At 37.7% G+C, this 26,943-nt stretch overlaps 1 protein-coding gene across 9 annotated transcripts in view; it reads right to left on the bottom strand.

Annotated features, from left to right (window-relative positions):
- rgs3a (regulator of G protein signaling 3a) overlaps positions 1-26,943 on the bottom strand; it is a 185,604-nt gene that overhangs the window by 30,464 nt on the left and 128,197 nt on the right. For all 9 annotated transcript variants that reach the window (XM_084114347.1, XM_084114350.1, XM_084114353.1 and 6 more), the window contains one exon: positions 23,125-23,934. In XM_084114347.1, coding sequence (XP_083970473.1) covers positions 23,125-23,934 — 810 coding nt within the window. The remainder of the gene's footprint in view (positions 1-23,124; positions 23,935-26,943) is intronic.

Here is a 26,943-nt window from a genome sequence, read left to right as displayed (position 1 = left end):
CATATCCAGTGACCATAAACTCGTTAGTCAGCTAGAAAAATTAACTCTAGAGAGGAGCATTTTGCTAAATATATGCACCATATTACATATTCATTATAATTTTTAATGTTCTTCAATATTCAATGCATGTTTGAATAAATCTGGCAAGTTTATGACAGCCACCATTTAAATGTTTATGTTTCATATAACTTTATTATTATAAATATAAATAAAAGTGTAATTTAAGTGTTTGTATACAAATCAGTTAATTTTTACCTTCAATATTATAGTAGACTAATGAAGCCTATAGGCTACAACTGACTCCCATAGTTTACAGCATTAGTGAAGAGATTTGTTTTCCTTGAGAAAATGTGCCATGTATTGTACCTGATATCCAAAATAATCAACATTGAATCGAATCGAATCGGAATCGAAATTGTATCGAATCGAATTGCAAGCTTGTGAATCGAAATCGAATCGAATTGTGAAATTTGTGTCAATCCCCAGCCCTACTATTTACTTGATAGATTGATGGATGGAAGTTTTTCAAAACAAAACAAAATCAACTTGAATACAAAGAGCACATTTCTAAGAGCTTGGCACATATGTTTTTTTCCCCCAAATATGTTGTTTTCTTTATAGTGGACATCCTTATACGTCATTGACCCACAGACTACTTTTTTGTGTCTTTTTATTATTATTTGATAACCCCTGGTCATTTTATGCTTTCATTGTATGGAAAAGAGCAGAGTCAAAATGTGCTAAACATTTATTTTGCATTGACTGGAGGAATGGTAACAGAATTGAATTAAATTGAGTTCATGTTTGAGCCATTCCTTTAATGCTGTGGACTCTGTCCCAAGTTAAGGTGACTCAGAAACTAGAAGAAAGCACCACTGTGCCTTACAATAAAAGTTCACCCAAAAATGAAAGTTTTGTCATCACTTACTCACCCTCATGTTGTTCCAAAGTTTTTTTTTCTTCTGTTGAACACAAAAGAAGATATTTTAAAGAATTTTGGAAACCAAACGGTTTCTGGTCCCCATTGACTTCCATCATATTTGTTTCCATACTATGGGTTCATCAACTCTCTGCTTACCAACATTCTTCAAAATATCTTTTGTGTTCAGCAGAAGGAAGAAACTCGTACAGGTTTGGAAGAACTTGAGGGTGAGTAAATGATAACAGAAATTTTTGACAAAAAAAAAAAAGAATGATGACAGAAATCTTTGGGTTTATTTCAGTGGAAAAAGGCAGACCCTCCGACACATAGAAGCTGGTTGAAAGAAGTGATGTCTTACATTCAACTAGAAAAGATTAAATACATGATTTAGATCCCTGCCTCTAAGATGGAGTAACCTACCTCAATTTCCCCTTCTTGCTATATATCATCTTTCCATTTTTTTTATTTTTTTTTACTTTATTTATGTGTATATGTGGGTTTTATTGTTTTTTTGTGTGTGTGTAATGTATGTATGCCTGTCTTTCATAAATATTTGTTTCTGTTAAAACCACTATTAGTTTTTTAGTATCAGTATTCTATTATGTTTTATTGGACTAGTAGTCTTATAGTGTGTGATTATATATTTTATGAAGATATGCCAATTCTTCTAGGAGTCTATCCTTCTTTTTTTCTTTTTTTTTGTGCCATATTCTTCATATTGACTACTCATATGTTTCATAACTGCTGTCAAGCCTTTCATGTTTAAAGAAAACATGTGGACTAAGCAAACGTGGAATACTTGATTCCTTCACTGCCGATGCTGGAAAATCTAGAATTTGTCTTGGCTCAAGATTACTATTATTATTAAAAAAAAAATAAATTTTTTATTTATTTATTTAGTTAATTTATTTATTTTTTATAATTATTTTTTGAGCCGTAGGGGGGAGGGGGTGGGAATATGATTGTAACTGTAACTATTAAAACTTAATAAAGAATTTTTTTTTTTTTTTTTAAGAAATCTTTGGGTGAACTATTCCTTTAAAAGAGAGATAACTTAACTTCAGGGAGGACTTCATCTGCAGTAAATGTACAAGTGTTGTTGAATGAAAAGAGCCCACTAAATGTCAAGTACAAACATCAGAATGATACTGACGTGAATGCACACACGTGTAAAATGACGTTAGAGGAAGTCCATTAGTGTGTGATGAGCAGGCGTCCAAAAACAATCATACGAAGGCTTCAGGTGGACTACAGATGTAGCAATATTTACTCTGGTGTTGTTTACGACTTTCAAATATGTTTCCATCACTCCTTAAGTCGGCATGCCATTTTTTTTTTTTTTTGGGGGGGGGGGGGGGGGGTTGACAATGAATATTGTTTCAAAGCAACTCTTCAGAAAACTATCTTTAGGTGCCTTCAAGCAGAACGCAATGGTGGTAGTCAGTAAATATAGGGAGAAAAACTTGAGAGTAGCAAGGCACACATTACAATAAATGGCAAATATGTGTAATACTAGTCACGTGTTAACAGTGGAAAAAAGGGATTTTAAACTTGTAAGGATAATGTTTAAACAGTAAGGATGACGATTTGAATCCTAAAGCTCTGGCTGTTAGATTGCTATGTAAACACAGTTCATGTTGCTACAACCATTTCTGTGTATTTATTTATTCCCGAGCAGGTGGGTCATATTCTTGACTGGTGACGTGTGTGTAATGCGCACTAAAGGGTGGCCATAGTTATGTTCCAATACAGAGGTCTACTGGTCACAGCTGTTCATTAACAGGACTGTGTGTGTTTTTAAAGGTGCTCTGAGTGTTTTTAGCACGCTGCAATGAATGTTCTGGATATTATAGGGCATTACTTTGTAATAGTGATCATTGTAAACCTTAAAGGGGTGGTATAATGCCCTTTTCACAAGATGTAAAATAAGTCTCTGATGTCCCCAGAGTGTGTATGTGAAGTTTTAGCTCAAAATACCCCACAGATATTTTTATATAGCATGTTAAAATTGTCACTTTTTGAGGGTGAGCAAAAACGCACCGTTTTGTGTCTGTTCCTTTAAATGCAAATGAGCTGCTGCTCCCGACACAGGGGGCGGAGCTACAACAGCTTGTGTCCTTTTACCTCACACACACATGCACTGAAAACTTTTAGCCTTTTATGGTCAAACCGGAGTCAGACAATGATGGAGAGACTCAAGAAGAAGTGACAACATGTAGAAGCAACAGGACATTTCTGAATGGTTAGTTGATGAATTTATGTAGCTGATGTGTAGTTATCTTCTAGTCATTGATTAGCATATTCTGTCTTGATAATCTAAAAATCGTGTTCAGGGGCGGGGTTTATGTTAATTTTAGTGTTGGTGATGTCACTAACCCGGGAGGAATGTGGTGTAGTCTCTACCAGCCGTTTGTTGTAGTCCTTAAAAAGCGATTTCTTTAAAAGCAAATATCTCCCTTTGCTTTGAACTTTGAGCGTTGTAACTTTGCAGATGTTGTTTATGCTCAAACAGCAACATTACACACTAACTAAAGTTAGAAAAGTGAAATCATAATCAACCACCTCTTTAATAATAATTTGACCGTCAATCATAATGGAGCTATATAATATATAATAAGGATATCCTGTGAGTATCCTCTACTCAAAGTTGGCCGGTGATGGCCTTAGATTTGGCCCACCATGAAGGGAAAAAATATCGCCTAGGAAAAAAAACCTGCCATTGAAGTGGACGTGTGCCGGCATATGGTAACAGCAATTAATATGCACAATATTGTCAATCGTAAATATTTCTACTGTAAATATTTCTAGATAACATATAAGCATAATCATTTTAATTTCTCTGAACTTACAGTGGCTTAATTTCATTGAGTCAAGATTCAGAAAGCTCTAACGCAACATGCCCAAGTTCATCTTTGTTTTCATCGCCATGCAGTTGCGATTTATTGCATATGTGGGAATATTTGGAGATTATACATTGTACTGTAACTTTCCTTTTGTTTATTATGTGTTATGTAAGAGATGTGCAATCAGCACACAAAAAAAACCTGACATGGTGCAACAATATTGCAGTAATATTAATACTGAAGTTCTTTGATATCTTTTTTCAACGCAATCAATAAATTAGTGCATTGAAACTTTCAATACAATTAAGCAATTATTTTACACCCTTGTGAAAAAGTGTGCTTAAATGTATTAAATGTGCAGTAAAGAGAGTAAACATTTTTACACTTTCACGTTACAGGGCATTTTAAATCATTATGTATTTTTAATAATCTTTTGTCATGCTTTAAAGAAGTAGCCTACACTTATTTTGATGTGTTGACTAACACAAAAGCACATGTAAAGCCTACTTGATTTTACTTTGACTGTCACATTTACAAAACTGCAACTTCATCATTTGCAACTTCAAGCATTTTAGTTTACCATAAATACTTGTCAGTACATAAACCGAAGTAAACTTTAACCATATTTCAAAGATAATAGAAGTAATTATGAAATTACATATAAATATCTACTTAAGTCCTACTTTTTTTCTTTTTTTTTTTACACTCTTAATTGCATTTAATATAAATTTAAACCATAATACTTTTTCAATTAATTGCAAAAAACAAATAATTAGTTGTCCGAAAACATTTCTTTCAGTTCACACTTAAGTATATTCTTTCCATAATAAGTGCTCTTTCTAAAAGTATGCTAAATGCACTTCTTTCTCACGAGGGCAGTTATGTCTTTAATAACAGATGTGTGATTATTAAGATTAAACTAACGCTGTTGACACTGTAAAAGACACTGAATCTCATGCAGTCTCTGGGAAATCTTCTCCTTGCATTGCAGAAAACACATGCTCCGAATCTCTCCCAGCGTGAGGTGTGTGTGTGTGTGTGTGTGTGTGTGTTGGCCCTGAGCTATAAATAACCTGCACCGCAGAGAGAGAGAGACAAATCAGGACAAACAAAGAGGGAAATGTGCTTGGAAATAAGAAACATGTCTAGAAAGCCAGATTTAAAGAATCAAAAACAGAAGAAACGCTGGATGATGACATCACTGTTTTCTGCTTTATTGCTGCATTAAACTCATTACCTGATGAACTTTACAGAGATTCAACCAAACTGAAACAACCCTGAACTGATTTCAACTAAACAAAGGCGGTTTACTATTGTCTTTTTGGAGCTGCTTTACAGCAGAATTGCATCATTGAATCATTATTTTCCTGTCATCACTGTGAAGCTGCTTTGAAACAATCTGTATTGTATAAAGCGCTGTATAAGTAAAGGTGACTTGACTTGATAAGAGCAGGTGTTACATATAAACACGTCAAACACGGTTAAAAGCTAAACTGCCGATACTCTGAAGAGTCAATTGCATAAAAGATAGAGAGATTGAGCATGATTCACTCTCCTCTGTGAGGTTCAAGAGATCATTATGAATAATAATGCTAAATAAAATGTGTTTTTCCACACAATTGTGTAGCTAGCACCGAAACTTTTATCAGCTCCTTATCTAAATTAGCTGTTGAATGTGTGACACCTGAAATGATTTAATGCGGCGACAAAAACAAAGCATGACTCAGCTGAAGGTTTTGTGTAAAAACAAACTCGGTCAGGATTATGTTTGCAGTTTTCAGTGTTTTAAACCCTTGTTTTAAACCACAAAACTGTAATAATGCTTCCGACAGCTCAAAAACCAAGCATAACTAGCATTAATTATATGATAGTCCAGGCTGGTTTATGCTGATATAGTTCTGGTCTCGCTGGTGGACCAGAATAGTCATCTGAAATTTTAAAGTACAAGTCAAAACTGCTTTTATTAAAAAGACAAAACAATAAACATCAGTAGTATGTAAATTCAACTTTGTACAGTACATATCTTCTGTTGCATCAAAATTTCATAGGACTTTCATGCACATCTGAGAATACAGCAGACATGGGCTAAAAATGTTGTACATTTAGTAAAAGAAATGAATGTGAAAAAAGCCCATAGTAAAAAGAATATCATTGCAGTCATGAGCGTGATATATTGTAGACAATAGTGAGAGCATGCACTTTCAACAGTTGCTGGAAGAGAAATAATTGAACCAAAGTCAATGGCCAAGTGCTAACTTAAAGGAAACACTAATTACCATGATAAGGACAACAGACGCAGTGCTTGCTGGGATCATACCAGCGTCCAAATGACAGCATATCGTGTCCAGATCCACCTCTGGCTGTGTTTGACACTGTCAAAGGCCAGACAAGTAATTTGGCAACGTCACTTTGTAAAGAAAAACTACACATCTGCGCACATACATTCAAACGCTATAGACTAAACACGTAAAATGCATGTGCACGCTGTCACCGTTTTCACAGATTCACGATTTTGAAGTTTACACTTGCATCTTGGAACCTAATTTCAAAGTTTGCGTTCTCGAACCACCAAACACTGTTGTTGTGAAAATGAACGGCCAGAACACATTAAAAGTTTTCTGTTTTCACAGTGTCGTGTAAGCATCCCCCAAGTTAATAACTAATGATCTCTGCAATGGAAGTGAATCAATCAAAAACTAACTTTAGCTGGACAATAACGTTATTCTAGAGCTGCTGTAAAGCCAATAAATCTCTGTTACTTTAATTTCCTATTATCACTGTAAAACTGCTTTGAAACAATCTATATGTGACCCTGGATCACAAAATCAGTCGCACAGGTATATTTGTGGCAATAGCCAACAAAACATTGTATGCCAAAAATCATTAGGATATTAAGTAAAGATCATGATCCATGAAGATAATTTGTAAATTTCCTACCTTAAATACATCAAAAATGTATTTTTGTGAGTGAATGCAGCACAATCGCCAACAGAAATGGAGAACTTTAAAGATGATTTTCTCAATGTTTAGATTTTTTTGCACCCTCAGATTCCAGATTTTCAATTAGTTGTATCTCGGCCAAATATTGTCCTAATCTCAGTTTAAAGAAATGTACCCATAAGACTGGTTTTGTGGTCCAGGGTCACATATTAAAAGCGCTGTTTAAATGAAGGACACTTGTCTTTAGCTTGCGGTTTTTGCACAGAGGTAAACCTGCCATTTCTCTGTGAGCAATCACAGTATCTGCAGACTGCAGATGTTCCTGCACGCTTGTGTTATTATTACTTCCCTCCTCTCTTCAGCTTTAACAAAATCACAATTCAAACATGGACAATGCTTGTTTCTGAATCACCGCTGCAGTATTAATCTGCGCTGGTCTCTGTGAGTTTCCTTGTATTGTGCTGGCTCTGGGTGAGACTGATGTGGATACGAACCCTGAAGTCATGTCTGCGCTCCCGAGGGTTCGCGCTTCACAATGGAGAGTAACGGAGCTGAAGAAAGCCAGGAAGAGGAAAGGCCTCGCAGAGAAGAACCTGTCGTCTGAGCAAACAGGTGTCATGTGTGTTCATGTGTGTTCGTGTAAACCACAGCTCACACGTTCATGTGCACATCTGTTCAATTCTCTAACTAGATTTTCTGATGTAAATGTGTGTGGTGTTTGTCCATGCAAAACCTGCCATCACAACTCTAGGTTGAAGTCTCTTTGAAATTCTGATTTCTAGATATGACCATATCCATGGGCGTCGGAAGCAAAAAAAAAGTGGGTGGGTCCCCAGAAAAATGTTACTAATTCCATTTCATGTATTCTGATGCCTTTTAATTAAACAAGTAAACTAAACTCACCTCCTCGTCATGCATTAAATGCACAGCTATCCGTGGATTAACCTGCTGATACCATGGTCATTTGCCAGCATTGACAACTCATTGACAATTGATGTTTGCAACACAATATTTGACTGAAAGGGTACAACGGACGTTTTTTTCGTCATTTGCGGCTCGTTGAGAAATATAATGTAGCTATTTCAGTGGAAATGGAGTTTAATTCATTAGGGCATTCCTCAAGTGGAATGGATTTGACTGATGACGCTCTGAAAAGCGAACAGAGATGTGTGCTGAATGTAAAAGTGAGTGGGTCCAATATCATATACAATGGTTCCGACGCCCATGACCATATCCATTAGATGTAAACTGAAGTAAATTAACAAGATTTTATTCCTCCATCAGGTGTGTTGACTTATGGAGTTTTCACTGGTAATTTAGTCTGAAGCAGAATATGGTTTTGTGATGTGAACGACGCACGCAGACTGGGTATAATCAGTTTGGTGAATTGTGACCCACACACTAAAGCTGAGAAGGACTAGCTTAAAATACGACAGCTTTACTGAGTAAAGGCATCCATTTTGATCACAAATCTGACCCTGGATCACAAAACCAGTCACATGTCGCACGGGTATATTTGTGGCAATACAAACAACAATACATTGTATGGGTCAAAATTATTGATTTTTCTTTTATGCCAAAAATCATTAGGATATTAAGTAAAGATCATGATCCATGAAGATAATTTGTAAATTTCCTACCGTAAATATATAAAACAATTATTTTTGTGAGTGAATGCAGCACAATCGCCAACATAAATGGACAACTTTAAAGGAGATTTTCTCAATGTTTCGATTTTTTTGCACCCTCAGATTCCAGATATTCTAATAGTTGTATCTCGACCAAATATTGTTCTATCCTAACAAACCATATATCCATGGAAAGCTTATTTATTCAGATTTCAGATGATGTATAAATCTAATTTTCAAAAACTTGACCCCCCGTGTGACTGGTTTTGTGGTCCAGGGTCACAAATGACCTTCTTCTGTGCCTAAAGGTCATGTTGTGACAGAAACATTTGCCGTTCTTCAGTAAAGCTGTGTTTTAATCTCACGTTGGCTTTTTCACCTTTATAGTGTGTGGGTCTTTTTTTGCAACTTTTTGCCTGTTTGGATTATTATGGGTTATGCATCTCAGGGTTACTTTTTTTAGGCAAGTTGAGTTTTTGGTGTTTTCATCGAATTATATGATATGACAGACATACACACAAGTATCATTTACTCTAAAAAAATATATTATAGCAACCGCATTGTGTTCTCGATCATGGGCACTGTGTGCGTTTGTGATGATGCAAGATGAATGGAAGTGCATGAGGTTCGACAGAATAAAGTGAGTATGAATCCGGGAGCGCTGAACAATCATACATGGATTCAGACCAAAGTAAATGTGGCCAGTGTTAAAACCACCTTTAAAAAGTAAAGGTGGAGTCATATTTACCATTGTTCGACACATTTTCACAGTCAAAGTCGACTCATTTCAATAGGATTCCACAGGATCTGGAATTTTACTTTAGGGCGAAAGTTTTCCAGACATATTAGGTTTGTAATCAGGAATTTTACGGGTTTCCGTGTTTTCACTGTTATACAGTAGGGGGCGCTATTACACATTTTCTGAAAGAGTACTGAATCAACTGATCATAACACACACGAAGAAGATGCAAAAGCAAGCGTTCTCATATGTAATCATATGCATATGTAAAATAACGCGATAATCAACATTTAACAGCATATAAATCAAAACTGCCTAATGTTAGTGAAATGTCGACCCCGGACGAGCTACAGGACTGTGAAGCTTTAGGAGTGTTGATGGACTCGATCTACTCCATCTGTGTTTTGATCATCGCTCTGAATCCGATCTGGTTGTAGTCTTTGACCAAGAAAAAAGTGATTTTCTCAGCTTTTTGCTCAAAATGTTGCTTTTTTATTAAACTTCCCCATGTTCAAGAGTTGATTAAAAAAAAAGAATGCATGAAGCTTTTTTTTTTTTTTTACATTGCATGTTCAGATATTCATACAACAAAATATTCTGGGGTCCATGAAAATTTTTGTGAAAATGATCAAAAACACTGGCAGTGGCAGGCAACTTTTTTTTCAAAAACTCTGACGGGGAAAGAGTTAATAGTTTAATAATTTCAGTAATGTGTTTAATTCCCTAATAATACTAATAATAGTGATGCTTGCACCATGATGTAATCAAAAAACAATAATAACTGCAGGTGGGAATGATGATGATGATGATGAGAGTGTGTGTGTGTGTGTGTGTGTGTGTGTGTGTGTTAACTACCCTTCCTGCTGTTATTGATCTCTATTAAAGCAGAACATAGGCACTTCCTGTCTGTGTGTTGGCATCCTGTGATGAAGGATGTTTGTGAATACTGTGTTGTGTGGTCACCATCCTGTAGACTTCCTCTCTCAACACTACATGAGTCAAATCCAGCAGGGAAACTTAAAAAAAATCATTGATACATTCTTTGAAGATCCATCAACAAAGCTCTGGAATACTATCCAGAGTGGCATTCCATTGATATTGCAGCAGCATTCCTGTAGCTCAGGTTGTGTGACGCTCGGTTCTCCAATATCCCCAGCAAACACAGAGGGCCCTGTTTTAACGATCTAAGCGCATGGTCTAAAGAGCACGGTCGTGTCTGAATCCACTTTTGCTAGTTTAACGACGGGAAAAAATAGCCCATGCCCAGCGCATGGTCTAAAAGGGTTGTCCCTATTCTCTTAATGAGTAATGGGTGTGTTTTGTCCCTATTCTCTTAATGAGTAATGGGTGTGTTTTGGGCGTAACGTGAAATAAACCAATCAGAGTCTCATCTCTCATTCCCTTCAGTTGCGCTCGTGCCATGGCGGATTCGCTATTTACATGGAGGAACTTGCAAGCGGAAAAACTGAACGCTTCTCTAGCGAGGAAACGGATGCTCGTGCGCGAGGTTAAAGCTGTGTGTGTGTGTGTGAGGTTAAAGCGAGTGAGCAGACCATCTACAGGATTCCACCATATCTTTATGTACACAATAATAATCTTTTACATTGTAATACTTTTGTAGGAGCATTAATTATTTGATATTTATTATTGGTTATTCACTTTCACGTGGGCACAGGTGATCACTTCCGTTTTCTTTATTATTTCCTTTTGGCGTATTGTTTGAGTCTGTGTTTGGAAGGGGCGAGTTGCAGGAGCCAACTTTCTGTTGACCGTATTGCGTTGGTTGAATCATGTATGCATATGTCAAGCTAAAAATAAAAGTAAAATCAAGATCGCCAGTCTATTGTTTTGTTAATGATATGACGAGCCATCCCGCTACATAGCCTCTATGTGGCTATTGGATGCCTGAACACCCTTTATTTTTAATATTTGGCATGTTTGTGTGTGTTTAATAAGCAGTGTGTACGAGCGTTGTGGACCCGCCTATAGGCTCATATTACTAACGTGCACTTTAAATAACAAAAGAATACTGCGCCATTAGTCTCGCGTAGCCAGACCTTCAGACTGACGGCTGAAGGTCTGGAATTCATAGCAGCTTTCTTTGGCCAAGGCCCGCCCATAAGGCCGTTTGACCGACATGTCAAACAACCAATTACAGTTCGTTTCGTTCAGCGTCACGTTTCGGGGCGTGGAAATGTCCCCACAACAACAGACCGGCGTGCAACAAGTCAGTCAGCATAGAAAATCAAAGAAGGAGAAGAAAACAAGATAGATAGGAGGGGACACACAACTAGTAAAATTGGATCTGCTGGGAATCCTTCTAAATGCTGACAAAGGGTCGGCAAGGCTTGGAAAATAATACTCTTCCCAAATCCCGTCGGCAAACAGGCTAAAATATCTCTTTTTGTCTCCACTAAGTGCCTCAAACAAAACTCCTGGACATCTCTTAAAGAGTCTATGCCGTGAACCTCGCATACTTTTGAGAATCCTACGTTTAGCTGATCTTGATAAATGCTCATTGTCACTCATGTAAACACAACAGTTTTTCTTCCGCAATCACACGTCTGCGCTTTGTTTCCCGGCGGACCGAAAATAAACGCGACACTCGCGCCCCCCGGAAATCCGATAAAATTCAACCAATCAGATGACGACTTCGACATTCCTGAAGTGTTTCCAGTTAAGTGTACCATATGCATCAGACGTTTAGCCAACGTTCCGTGGGCGTGACGTCTGAGGCTGAGAATACTGCGCCATTGACTTTAGACCAGGTTTCAGTCGGTCAATGGCTCAGTCTATTTCAGTTCCTCAAAATAGCAACGCTCCAACAATGCTCCAGAACACACACCTGGTTTTCAGTCCAGCAGCCCATGGACCACAGATGGGAGCAAATACATTTGCTATTTAAACAACGCGGCGCAGGACGTAAAAATGAAAACTGCGTCGGGCTGAAACTAGCAAAACACACTTGCGTCGCGCCTGGCGCTGCATTGCACTGGGTGTGAGATAGGGCCCAGAATCTCCATTAACACGTATCAGAGACTTTCATCCAAAACGACTTAGAAATAAAGAACATCACAAGCAATTTATTGTAGAAGAGCGAACAATAACGCAATACCCAATGTCAAGTTTCAAGGGTAAGCTAGAGTATAAAACTAATGCATTTATTTCAAGAATAAATAAACACATACATAGGAACTCTTTCCCTTCTGTTTGAAAAGCATCTGTACAGGATTTGGGATTTTACAAAAGGAAAAAGGGTCAAACTCATCAAGGCCTCATGAAAGCCAGAAAGCATGTGAATAATTGTGTCTTCCTGTCAGACACACAGACACACAGACTCAACGACTCTGGTTCATAAACTGGAGCAGAGGTGTCTGGTGTCTGGAGTCTCGGGGTCACGGGCTGACCTCTCTCAGACACAGACGTAAACACACATCACAGCCAAGCAAAAGGAGAAAGATCAGCAGATGCACTAATGAATCCAGGGATCGTTCAACCCCCAAAAAATCTGTTTCTTTATCTCCTATGAGATGCGAAATGAGAAATTATGCAGAATGTTTACCCTACTCTTTTTACTTTCTCTGAAAGTAAATTAGTGTTTAAAAAAACATCATAATAATGCTACTTGCATATCAACTATTAACCCTCTGGAGCTCATTTAGAGGTCATAAAAATATTAGGAACAAAACCATTTCCTGAATTTTTTTCCAAATCTATGCAATATTTGAGTGAAAAATAATGCAAAACTGTTTAAAATCCAATTAATGGAGGCAGTTTGGTGCCATCTGGTGGAAAGAAGTAAAGAAAATGCGTCTGTAATACCACTGTTTGACCACTAGATTCCTATACAGGGCTGAGAACAGTGTTTTCAGGCGTAATTACTTTACTTAATAAAAATTAGGTATTGCATATATTTACACATTATCAAAAGCCACTTTTCCACTGTCAGGCCGAACGATTTTCATCAAAAGAACGGTTGAAACGTTTCAAAATAAACAACATGAAATTAAAAGAATTATAAAACGCTAAAAATGAAAAGGAATGCTGTGTGTGTGTGTGTGTGTGTGTGTGTGTGTGTGTGTACCTACTTAACTATATTTTGGGGACAAATTTGTTCCCAGAAGTGACCAAAACCTGACAAAATCTCCAAAAACCTTCCTTTAGGTTCGTCCTCATTTGTAAATATGGTATAAAAATAAAATAATTAAAGGCTTTTTAAAAATGTAAAAATGCAGAAAGTTTTGTGTGATGGGTAGGTTTAGGGGTCAGGTTAGTGTAAGAGGAGATATAAGAGGAGAGGATAGCTAAGTAAACGTGTGTGTGTGTGTGTGTGTGTGTGTGTGTGTGTGTGTGTGTGTGTGTGTGATGGGTAGGTTTAGGGTCGGGTTAGTGTAAGAGGAGATATAAGAGGAGAGGATAGCTAAGTAAACGTGTGTGTGTGTGTGTGTGTGTGTGTGTGTGTGTGTGTGTGTGTGTGTGTGATGGGTAGGTTTAGGGTCGGGTTAGTGTAAGAGGAGATATAAGAGGAGAGGATAGCTAAGTAAACGTGCGTGTGTGTGTGTGTGTGTGTGTGTGTGTGTGTGTGTGTGTGTGTGTGATGGGTAGGTTTAGGGGTCGGGTTAGTGTAAGAGGAGATATAAGAGGAGAGGATAGCTAAGTAAACGTGTGTGTGTGTGTGTGTGTGTGTGTGTGTGTGTGTGTGTGTGTGTGTGTGTGTGTGTGTGTGTGTGTGTGTGTGTGTGTGTGTGTGTGCGTGTGTTCCCACAGCCAGTGCCACAAACCAGAGGGTTAACATAACACTTTCCATTTTTGGGCGAAACTTGTACATTCACACAAACGGCCAATAAAAATCCACAGCCTTACACTTTAATAACCAGTGCCATGCCAGCCAGAAGTTTTGAAACCATGACAACAGATCCCAATAACTTACGGTAACTGGCTGTTACACGGTGTGTTTAATTCATTTCCAGACACTTGTCCTGCATCACTGACTCTTGCTGTGTGTTGAACAGTGAACTAAAGCATTGCCTCCGTCAGAAACACACTGGCACCAGCTCTGCTATAGCGACCACAGCACATAACCCTGAGTTAACATCGCAGCTTTCCCAGTAATACGATGAATTATGCAACAAGTAGATGTGCAGCAGGACAAACACTGTCACTGATGCACCAGTTTGCTCGGCTGGAAAACAAAGACTATCACGGTCAATCTTATCATCATTTTTCCTTTCGAGGAGCCGATCGTTCTTGTCGTCTTCACAGAATCACAGAGTGTGAATGAAGAGGCCGTGTTCACGTTTTTCATTCAGCATCCAAATATGAATCACAACATAACTGAGCCAAACAACACCAGTCTCCACAAATGGTACTGTGATAAACTACAGAAAACCCAAAATTATTCAGACACCAGATATCATTTTTGATATTTTTATACTAGTGTGTGCAGGACACTATAGTTCATTAATGTAAGTGAGGAGAGCAAAATAAAGTAAAAAATTCCAAAAATTCTTCATACAGTGACTAACAGTAAAATCTATAAAAAAAGTTTCTGAATAAATTTTGGTTTGACTGTAGAGTGTATCATACTAAACTAAAGCTCAGATGACTCTGAAGGTCATTCACTCACGTTTGTTAATTGCAGAACAGTAATCAGTGTAAAACGTGACGACAGCGCCCTCTGTGGGTCAACACACACACCACACCATCCAGGCTGTGACGTGCTGTTTGGCTTCTCTAGCCACATTAAAGGGAAAGTTCACACAAAAATGATAAAATTATCCCATGTTTACTCACCCTCAAGCCATCCTACACTCTTATAAATAAAGGTTCTTTAAGGGAATCAATGGTTCCATAAAGAACCTTTAACATCCATGGAACCTTTCCATTGCACAAAAGGTTCTTTATAGTGGAAAAAGATAGGAAAAAAATTATTGACAGAAGAATTGTTCTCTGAAATGTTCTTTGGGGAACCAAAAATGGTTCTTCAATGGCATCGCTGGAAAAAAAAAAAACCCTTTTGGAACCATTATTTTTAAGAGTGTAGGTGAATATGAGTATCTTCTTTCAGGCGAACGAACACAGTCGGAGTTATATTTAAAAATATATATATATATATCCTGGATCTTCCAAGCTTTATAATGGGAGTGAATGAAGGGCGAGATTTTGAAGCCCCCAAAAATTTATCCATCCATCATAAAAAAATAATCCACATGGCTTCAGAGGGTTAATAAAGGCTTTCTGAAGCGATGGGTTTTTGTAAGAAAAATATTAATATTTAAAACTTTATTAGCTATAATAACTAGCTTCCGGCAGACGGCTGTACGCATCGACTTGCTGTGACGATGATCGAGCAAAACAAAACACCGGTCACGAATTAGAAGTCTAAAACGAGAAACGTAGGAGCATTTTTGGGTGAACTATCCCTTTAAGTAATTGTTCTCAGTATTGATATTGAAGACACTGCCAGGAACAAGAACAGGCTGGTCAACCTACAAATACCATAATTAATTAATATTTTTCTTTAGACATAAGCCAAAATGTTACTTGATGTAGGTCAATATAATTTGAACTTTTATTATAAACAAATAACATGTCATCAAAAACTAAAGCTAAATTAGCTATGACATGAAAGTAAAATTTTCACTTGATTATAACATTTTAATGTAGTTTACTTGCTATAAATACAACTTTAAAAGACCTTAATGTTTAATGGGATGTCTTTTTCAAATATGCATCATATTTTCTGTTATGTGCTAAAAAATAACCCAGAAATAATAAAATACACAATAATTTCAGCTAAGCTAGCCAGTATGTAATTATTATAACATTGTCGGGTTTGTTTTTTGTTTTCTATGGCGAAGATTCAATTGTTTTAACAGGTTTAAATCCATGACTTTCAACTAGACCCATATAAAAATGCACTTTAAATAAATAGCGTGTTGATTTAACTTTTTTCCGTGCATAGACTCTCTGTGGTCCAGTTTTTTGTCAATGCACATTTACCCTCCGCGATGTCCACCTCCATCTCTGAAGCTGACTGAGTTTAGCAGGATCTTCTGACTCCTGAAATCTCAAGAGATCAAGATCTTTCTGATGTTAAGAGAAGTCAACACTCCTAGACACTGCTAACACAACCTACAGAAGCTGAATCATCTGAAAAGGTTGATGTCAGAACCACACACACGCTCTTTCACTGTAATGTGGGTTGCGAAATCATATAATATATAATATTTAACGCCTCCTTCTTTTCTTTTGCCCCTCTTGATGCGATTCCTGTCCACACATACGAGCCGAACATATAGTCCAGAATATTCTTGCCCAGTCAAACACACATCAACCCTCATGAAACATCGTCTCAGCGAGTGATTTTAACTCTCCTTTATTTTAATACTTAACTCTATTTTAATACTTAATGTGTGTACGTGTGTGTACATGTGTGTGCGTGCGTGATTGTATGTGTGTGCAAGCATGCGTGCGTGTGCGTGATTCTGTGATTCTATGTGTGTGTGCGTATGTGTGTGCATGATTGTATGTGTGCGTGCGTGTGTGTATGTGTGTGCTTGCGTGATTGTATGTGTGTGTGTGTGTGTGTGTAGGTGTGTGTGCTACATAACATACACAATTCTGGGAATGTCAGTTTATGGCTTTTAAAAGATTACAAGACTATTTGTTATTTTTTAACAACAACAAAAAAATAATTTACCATGTAAGTTCAGTCATTATTTACTCGTTTATTTGTTTTTCAAAAAATAAACTTTTAATAAATAAAAAAAATTCAAAAGAATTTGTTTTCTTCTATATACTAGGTATACTGTATATCCAACAATAACCGTGTTTAATAAATGACCATCAATAGAGGGAAAGTGTTGTCTTTTGCCTTGTGTTTCTGAGACGTAATGAAATCGCGTGTCGTTTGTCTCCACGGCTAAACATCATCTTCTCCCAGGAAGACATTCATTTACACACATTTCCTCCAGATGCGTGCGCAGACAGACACGGGGTCATGTGTCCGTTCAGGATATTTATAGTCTCAGTATGCAGCAGACACAGAAGCTGAGAGGGGCCGTCATCACTGGAGCTTTTATTCTGTGGCTTTTGTTTCATATGTTCTTAAGTGAACTGCAGAGAAGTGAGTTACGAGCCACTGCATTACCGCAGATTTTCATTCATAACGAGAGACTTGCAGACGTGTAGAAGACAGGAGATCGCATGCACTGGATTGGTGGTTGCACCAATTTCTGAAAATGTGGCTATTAATAATTAATATAAATAATAATGGCTGAAGAACTGTTATTAATAACTAAAAAGCACATTTTGATAAGACTTGGTTTTAATGGGTAGGGTATAAGGGGGGAAGATATAATTCACAGATTTATGTGCACTTTTATTTCAATTTAAATTGTGTTTTTGACAAATTATTTTAATACTTAATGTTCAATAATACTAAATCAGAATCCCAGTAAAAGGGATCTATGAAAGGGAAATTACTTTTATTCCGGCATATGAGGATTTACTATAATACCTATATTTAGCTGTCCATATTTTTAATTGAAGATATGTCATAGTAGCAACAATTTAAATTGATGGATTTCACTCAGCTAGCCTATAGATTTGAATGAAAAGTGAAGATTCACTTCAAAATGGACTGAAAGAAAAGCACAAAGCAGCACATGATGGCACACAGTTCACTGCAGGGTCAGGCCGGAGATTTATGAAGAAATATTTCAGATCAAACGTTTGACATTATTTTAGTTGCAGAACTGGAATGAATCTGCTCACTGATGATGCAAAAGCTTTGAGGAAACAAAACACTTTCTGTATGCATGATCAAAACATTAATGAAGCATGTCAAGTAAAAATACAAAAAACATATCAGTTAAAAAAGAACGGTAACTGTTAATGCCTTTATATAAAATGCATTATAAAAGTATTTTAGTGCATTAATTATGCATCTTTTGTATGATCTCATGAATGGTTGCAACAAGTTATAATGCATTATAATACTTATCTATTCACTGAACACACCTTTAGAACATATGCATTAACACATGACAAACAACCTATATGTAAAAAGGAGTAATGCAATTTAACTTTGATTTAAATTGTTTATGAAAAGATATAATGCATTATATATCATACAGTATGGATATCTTTACAATGCACTATACATAAAGGAATAAATGATTGTTTATATGTGAATAGAGGTCTAAATTAAATCTGTTCATCATATAAAGTGATTAAACCGCTCAAGTCATATGGATTCGTTTTACAATCTCTTTATGAACTTCTCGAAGCGTCACAGTGGTAGTTGCGTAGCTGTCAATGGAGGGACAGAAACCTCTCAGATTTCATCAAAAATATCTTCATTTGTGTTCAGAAGATGAACAAAAGTCTTACGGGTTTGGAATGACACGAGGGTGAGTAATTAATGACAGAATTTTCATTTTTGGATGAACTATCCCATTAAGTAAAGTGTTACCAAAAAAGTTTAAATTATGTAGTTTTACCACCAACAGCAGAAAGTTTAAACTTATTGTAGGTAAAGAAAGATTCATTTTGAAATGTATGTGACAGACAATGTAATCGGTCAATCAAAAGCACTTAGTGGCACACCACGGCATGCCAAACTGTTTGTGTCTGCATGTCCTAGACAGGCTGTCAGTGGTCTGTGTGTCAGTGGTGAGGGTGTTTCAATGGTCATCTGAGCAAGTTACATTGTTAAGCCAGTAGGCAACAAGAGACTGGCTTTTTCAATGAATCATTGAATCATTCACCTCATTCACTCTCTTTGAATCATTCACCTCATTCACTCACTTTGAATCATTCACCTCATTCACTCTCTTTCGTTCACTCTCTTTGAATCATTCACCTCATTCACTCTCTTTCGTTCACTCTCTTTGAATCATTCACCTCATTCACTCTCTTTGAATCATTCACCTCATTCACTCACTTTGAATCATTCACCTCATTCACTCTCTTTGAATCATTCACCTCATTCACTCACTTTGAATCATTCACCTCATTCACTCTCTTTGAATCATTCACCTCATTCACTCACTTTGAATCATTCACCTCATTCACTCACTTTGAATCATTCACCTCATTCACTCTCTTTGAATCATTCACCTCATTCACTCACTTTGAATCATTCATCTTATTCACTCTCTTTGAATCATTCACCTCATTCACTCACTTTGAATCATTCACCTCATTCACTTACTTTGAATCATTCATCTTATTCACTCTCTTTGAATCATTCACCTCATTCACTCACTTTGAATCATTCACCTCATTCACTCACTTTGAATCATTCACCTCATTCACTCACTCTGAATCATTCACCTCATTCACTCTCTTTGAATCATTCACCTCATTCACTCACTTTGAATCATTCACCTCATTCACTCTCTTTCGTTCACTCTCTTTGAATCATTCACCTCATTCACTCACTTTGAATCATTCACCTCATTCACTCACTCTGAATCATTCACCTCATTCACTCACTCTGAATCATTCACCTCATTCACTCTCTTTGAATCATTCACCTCATTCACTCACTTTGAATCATTCACCTCATTCACTCTCTTTCGTTCACTCTCTTTGAATCATTCACCTCATTCACTCTCTTTCGTTCACTCTCTTTGAATCATTCACCCCATTCACTCACTTTGAATCATTCACCTCATTCACTCACTTTGAATCATTCATCTTATTCACTCTCTTTGAATCATTCACCTCATTCACTCACTTTGAATCATTCATCTTATTCACTCTCTTTGAATCATTCACCTCATTCACTCACTTTGAATCATTCACCTCATTCACTCACTTTGAATCATTCACCTCATTCACTTACTTTGAATCATTCATCTTATTCACTCTCTTTGAATCATTCACCTCATTCACTCACTTTGAATCATTCACCTCATTCACTCACTTTGAATCATTCACCTCATTCACTCTCTTTGAATCATTCACCTCATTCACTCACTTTGAATCATTCACCTCATTCACTCTCTTTCGTTCACTCACTTTGAATCATTCACCTCATTCACTCACTTTGAATCATTCACCTCATTCACTCACTTTGAATCATTCACCTCATTCACTCACTTTGAATCATTCACCTCATTCACTCTCTTTCGTTCACTCACTTTGAATCATTCACCTCATTCACTCACTTTGAATCATTCACCTCATTCACTCACTCTGAATCATTCACCTCATTCACTCACTTTGAATCATTCACCTCATTCACTCACTTTGAATCATTCACCTCATTCACTCACTTTGAATCATTCACCTCATTCACTCACTTTGAATCAATCACACACACTTTTCATTAGTACCTACTAGAACAAAGACTTCCCATCATGCACTCTTATCTTTCATGTGCCCTTGTCGGGGTGAAGATCTTTCTTTTTTCATTAATCAAAATCAGCACCAATACATTTGTTGAGAGCACCATTTTTTACATTTTACTATTATATCACTATTGTGTAGCATTAATGTCACTATTGACTAAAAAACATCTTTAAAGGACTTCATATAGCAGTATCATGTTACAGTGACAGCATCAGGTGGTAATACCAAGCTACATTAATATATACTGTCTCTACCATGGCAATAAATTATACTTTTACATTATACACACACTATAAAATGTTTTTTGCAGGTTTGTTTCGGTCAACTGCAGCTAAAAACACACTTTTACCACAGTACTCTTTTTGTTCTCAGTATTGTGCTACAGTTTTACAAAGCGTGAAACCCTTTCAAACGATTAAGCTGTCCAAATGATTCTTATCCAGAACAGTTTGCTAATCCATTTGACGTAACAAAACTGACTCAAAAGAGAGTTTCATTGACAATTCATTTTAGTCTGACGCACAGTTATGGTTTCGCTTGTGTTACCTCGAGTTTAAAATGAGTGGAAGTTCAAGCTGTGGTCAATTGATATTATTTATCCTGTAGTTTTTAACATCGCACTGTAAATGAACAGAAAAATGCCATCGCTTGACCCTTGACCTATGCACCTGTCTGCATGTGTGCCCCTTTATGTGCCAAACAAAACTCAGAAACGCTACGACTCAAAAGCCTTGAGCAAAAGGCGAAACTAATAAAAAGGCATAACAGAAAAATAAGAGATGAAAGCCAGAGAAACATGATCAAACTGCAGTGGTTCTCATGAAGGAGGAAGAGGAACGCATCTCTGTCTTCAGTAATGCACAGTATAAGGTGTGTAGAAAAGCTAGATATGCTATATACATGTTTCTATTTAAACTGGATCAACAGAACTCACACCTGCTTGCGTTGACAGGCATGCACATAAACGTGTTCTTAAAAGAGCTTGATAACGTCTTCAAATACTGTTTAAACTGCTTAAAGAGCTAAATAAATCAACAGAACGCCACTTACTGGACAAAACAGTGTTCATTCTGAGCCATATCAACAAATATCAATATATCAGATTACATATGGAATGATGAGCATGAAAATATCAGCAGAATTTGTTATTAAAAACTGATTTAATTGTATTAATTATATCACTGTAGCACAAAAGTCACAATAACTGTGTATATAGCAACTACAAAATGTAAATGCATTTTATGTGCATGATTTTTCTTATTATTCAGTACAAAGTAATTACTAACCCAGATACAGTAACGTGTGATCTAATATCCAATGCATTTTATATTTTAGTATAAAAATATCTCTTTTCTCTCAACAAATACAAGATACTGTTAAAAGAGGATGTGATATCTGTGCTTTCCTCATGTTATGCACCTTGTTTAGGGGTAAATTAGTTAAACTATGACTGAAATGGTGCTGTTTGTATATCAATAATCACTGTATTTCAAGGCAATTAATAACCTGTGCTCAAGTAAACACGTTTACAGGGTCCTTACTTATGTCTGGGAAAATTTACAGAAACTAATTATTGGTGTTTAATTAAGGCAAGTGTCAATACTACTATTGTTTATGAAGAATTGATGTGATTGGATCAAACCCCTAACCTTCGACCCTGCAATGCTTATGCAAAAAACATAAATCTGACTTTTGATTTTCACCTGGAAAAAACATCCTATAGACTTACACTGAGCAGAATATCATAGGTTTGGAAAGACGTGAGGATGAGTAAATGATGACAGAATGTTTTGGGCCCTATTTTAAGGATCTAAGCTCGTGGTCTAAAGCGTACGGCGCAAGTGCACTTAGGGCGTGTCCGAATCCACTTTTGCTAGTTTAACGACGGGAAAAATGGTCGGCACACCCAGCGCATGGTCTAAAAGGGTTGTCCCTATTCTCTTAATGAGTAATGGGTTTGGTTTGTGTCTATTCTCTTAATGAGTAATGGGTGTGTTTTGTGTCTATTCTCTTAATGAGTAATGGGTGTGTTTTGGGCGTAACGTGAAATAAACCAGAGTCTCATCTCCCATTCCTTTTAAAAGCCAGTTGCGGTCGTGCCATGGCGGATTCGCTATTTACATGACAGAATTTGCAAGCGGAAAAACTGAACGGAAACTGATTCTACGTTTTGCATGTACACTTTGTCCCGTAGATGGTCTGCTCATGTGCTTTAACCTCACACACGAGCAGACCATCTACGGGACAAAGTGTACGCGCGTTGTGGACCCGCCTATAGGCTCAAATTGCTAACGCGCTCTTTAAATAAGTAAAAAAACTGCGCCATTGACTTTAGACCAGGTTTCAGTCGGTCAATGGCTCAGTCTATTTCAGTGCCTCAAAATAGCAACGCACCAACAATGCGCCAGGACAGGTTTTCAGACCAGCAGCCCATGGACCACAGATGGGCGCAAATGCATTTGCTATTTAAACAACGTGAAAATGATAACTGCGTCGGGCTGAAACTAGCAAAACACAGCGGGTGTATGATAGGGCCGTATATCTTTGGGTGAACTATTCCTTGTGTCTTTGTCTTGTGCTGTGCATGTGATTTTGTAAAGAAAGTGAGTGTTGCTTATATATACTAATATATCAGCTGAAGCATCTAACATGGCAAGGGCAGATTATTAATAAACTCTTTGGGCTTACTTTTCTCCCGGAGAACAGCATGCACAGCTGATGCATGGACCCTCCGTTCTTCGTCAGCTCTTTCTTCAGGGTTCTGGGTGAGGGAAGCGTCCACCCGCCCGTGTGTGTCCCTGAGCCCTCCATGCAGTGGATGGCATTATCAGAAGTGAAGCAGGTCGTGCGCGGGTCCTGGAGAAGACTTCCCTCGCTGTGTGTGCGTCTGCGCAGGGAGTTCTGCACGCTGAGTCCGCTCGGGTGCTTTTCACACGAAGAGGCTTCGACCATGCTCCTGCGTTTACTGTCACTGCGCTCCAGGTAGTTCTCGTCACTATCCTCCTCCTCCTCCTCCTCGTCCTCATCCTCGTCCTCATCCTCGTTCTCGTACTCTTCATCGGTGCCGGGGGTAGAGAGGGCGTCTGCACTGAAGGAGCGATCCAATCGAAGCTCGGGGATGACAAATGAAGATGATGATGAAGGGGGAGCATTCGTGTCCAGCGCATCTGACGCATTATCTTCATCAACAAGCAGCTGTTTTTCCTCATCACAGTCTCGTGTGTGTGCGTGCAAGAACTCTTTCTCTTTGCCCTCGTCCTCGTTGACGCTGCTCTCTGTGCTTCTGCCATCTTCTCCTTCAGTGGAGGGTGGAGGTGTCGGAGGAACCAGGTTCTCCTCCAGAGAGGTACACATGTCCTCCAGCAGCGTGAGACTCCTGGACCGAGGGCTCGCTGTGGTGACCGAAGCGTCCGACAGGTTCCCCGGGGACTGGTCCTCCTCAGAGGTCATTCTCTGGCCCCTGAGGTCACATGGCTCATCTTGCTTGGGTTCAAGCATCTGAGAACAGAAGAACACAGAGTTACATCACCATTTCCAACAGATATGCAATTTCTGCATTCTTATGCACTATTCTATGCTGTTTTGTGCAAAATTTTACAAGAACATTTTAAAAATGCATTTTAAAGAATTTTAACTACCCAGATGATGCACTCATTTAACCGAAAAACTAAGGGCCCTATTTTAACGATCTAAGCGCATGGTCTGAAGCGCAGGGCGCAAGTGCACTTAGGGCGTGTCCGAATCCACTTTTACTAGTTTAACAACGGGATAAATGGTCAGCGCACCCGGTGCATGGTCTAAAAGGATTGTCTCTATGAGTAATGGGTGTGTTTTGGGATTTATGTGCATTAAACCAATCAGAGTCTCATCTCCCATTCCCTTTAAATGGCAGTTGCGCTCGCGCCATAGCAGATTCGCTATTTACATGACGGAATTTGATAGTGGAAAGACCGAAGCCGTCTGCGCGAGGTAAAAGCACGCAAGCAGACCATAGACGGGACAAGCCGGATTCCACCATATCTTTATGTACACAATAATAATCTTTTACATCATGATCTGTTTATATTAAATATTTGGCATGTTTGTGTGCTGCTGTGCATCCCTGTGTGTTTAATAAGCAGAGTGTACGTGCGTTGTGGACCCGCCTATTGACTTTAGAGCAGGTTTCAGTTGGTCAATGGCTCAGTCTATTTCTGTTGCCTCAAAATAGCAACGTGCCAACAATGCGCCTGAACACACACCTGGTTCTCAGACCAGCAGCCCATGGGCGCGCAAATGGGCGCAAATGCATTTGCTATTTAAACAACATGGCGCAGGACGTGAAAATGATAACTGCATTGGGCTGAAACTAGCAAAACACACTTGCGTCGCGCTTGGCACTGCATTGCGCCGGGTGTAAGATAGGGCCCTAAATGTGAAACATTGGACATTGGATCATGCATTCACATTTACAGATATACAATACCTGCATTCTTATGCACTATTCTATTCCATTTTGCGGAATTTTGGTAACACTTTATTTTGATGGTCCCTTTTGAACATTCTGTGGACTATAAGTAACTTTGCAACTACTGGTCAACTAACTCTGAGTAGAGTCTTAGTAGACTTTCTGCTTAACATCTGCAAACACTTTATTGTGATGGTCCCCAACAGACATTATACTGACTATAAGCAACTTTGCAACTACATGTCAACTTATTCTAACCCGAACCCTACCAGTCACTCTAATGAGAGTTAGTAGACATGTAGGTGTAACGTTACTTATAGTCAACAGAATGTGTTAAAGGCACCATCAAAATAAAGTGAAACAAAAAATTTAAAAAGGTTTGCTATTTTTTTTTTTTTTTTTTTGCTAGTTTGCTATAAACAACCTTGCTATTTTATCTTGCTTCTTCAAGTCTTTGAGCTCTTTTATTGTGACTTGTGTTTCACCGGACTCATACCCAAGCAAGTTCAATGATGTACCAGATAAGTGAAAGCCAGATCAGCCATATATATGAAGCTGGTTAAGTGATGCAAACATCAAAATGGTAAAAGTGTTTTGAGCACATAACATACAAAGAATACATATTTGTTAATCAATAATCTGCCCCGTAATCATAATTTGTGTGAACAGGAATACAAGTTGTTGGTGTTTTACTGCCTCTAGTGTTCATTGCAGTGAATTGTATGTATATGTAAGTTTTTGGAGTTTTGAAAAAATTATTGTAGGTAGAGGCACATTTTTCTAATGAGCCTAGATTGATACTTAAAGTTGCAACTGTGCGTTAAAAAGGGATGCCAAGGGGTCCAGATGTCAATATGTGATGTATGAGACATTGCAACTACCCTGGACAAATGGGCATCACATTAAATAAAATATAAATATGAATATTTTCAATCCTGGTCCTGAAAACCCAAATCCCTGCATATTTTGTCACACATTTTGTCTACAACAACAACAACAACAAAAAAGTGAGTGAATGAGTGATTTCAGAATTAGAGCTGCCAATAATAATCTAGTACACGTCGGCTAATATGCATGATGAATAGAGATGTGAAAATATAATATCAGTAATAACAGACATTCACATTCAGATGGGATTAGATTTTCCTAGAGGAGAGAGCTGGAAAACAAATGGTAATTTAATTTGCTCTGGAATTTGTGCAGAGATTGTGTGAGAAAAACAGACTTGGCAGAAACAGCAACATACTGCGAAATATACGAATTTCTCTAATTTCCTCCAGGAAAACTATTCCCGTCTGAATAGGGCTTCTTTTCTGTCTTTGTTTTTGTTTCAGGATCCATTGACGCTGAGTACAATTAGTTTAAAAAAAACAACAAAAAAAAACAGAGGGAGGACATTTGAAGTAAAATACAGAAAATAATTACTTAAACTGAATTAATGAGGCAGACAATCATTGGTAGACAAATTTGTAGTATATTCAGTCCAGGGCAAGCCGTAAAGTCAAACATATTTTACTATAGACTGCTTGCAAAACTGAAAAGAAGAATCTATAAAAGCATTTTTTAAAAGCATTTTGAGCTTTTGCATGGCAAATGCATCCCGTCTCACCAGAAGTGAGGATAAAATGTGTTGTCTTCGGGGATAAAGAATGAATGACCAGAAGGGGGGGATATCAAACGCAGATGCAGGGAAACTAGTTTACTAGTTCACTAACTAGTTCTTCAACATTGTCTACTAGTTTACTAGATCTATCAAATGACAGAGAGAGATAGATAGATAGATAGATAGATAGATAGATAGATAGATAGATAGATAGATAGATAGACAGACAGACAGACAGACAGACAGACAGACAGACAGACAGAGAGATAGACAGACAGACAGATAGATAGACAGACAGACAGACAGAGAGAGAGATAGACAGATAGATAGAGAGAGAGAGAGAGAGAGAGAGAGAGAGAGAGAGACAGACAGACAGACAGATAGATAGATAGATAGATAGATAGATAGATAGATAGATAGATAGATAGATAGATAGATAGATAGACAGACAGACAGA

Source organism: Abramis brama (assembly GCF_963993115.1).
Source record: "Abramis brama genome assembly, chromosome: 5".
NCBI classification, from domain to species: Eukaryota; Metazoa; Chordata; class Actinopteri; order Cypriniformes; family Leuciscidae; genus Abramis; species Abramis brama.
This window is presented reverse-complemented; position numbering and strand designations above follow the sequence as displayed.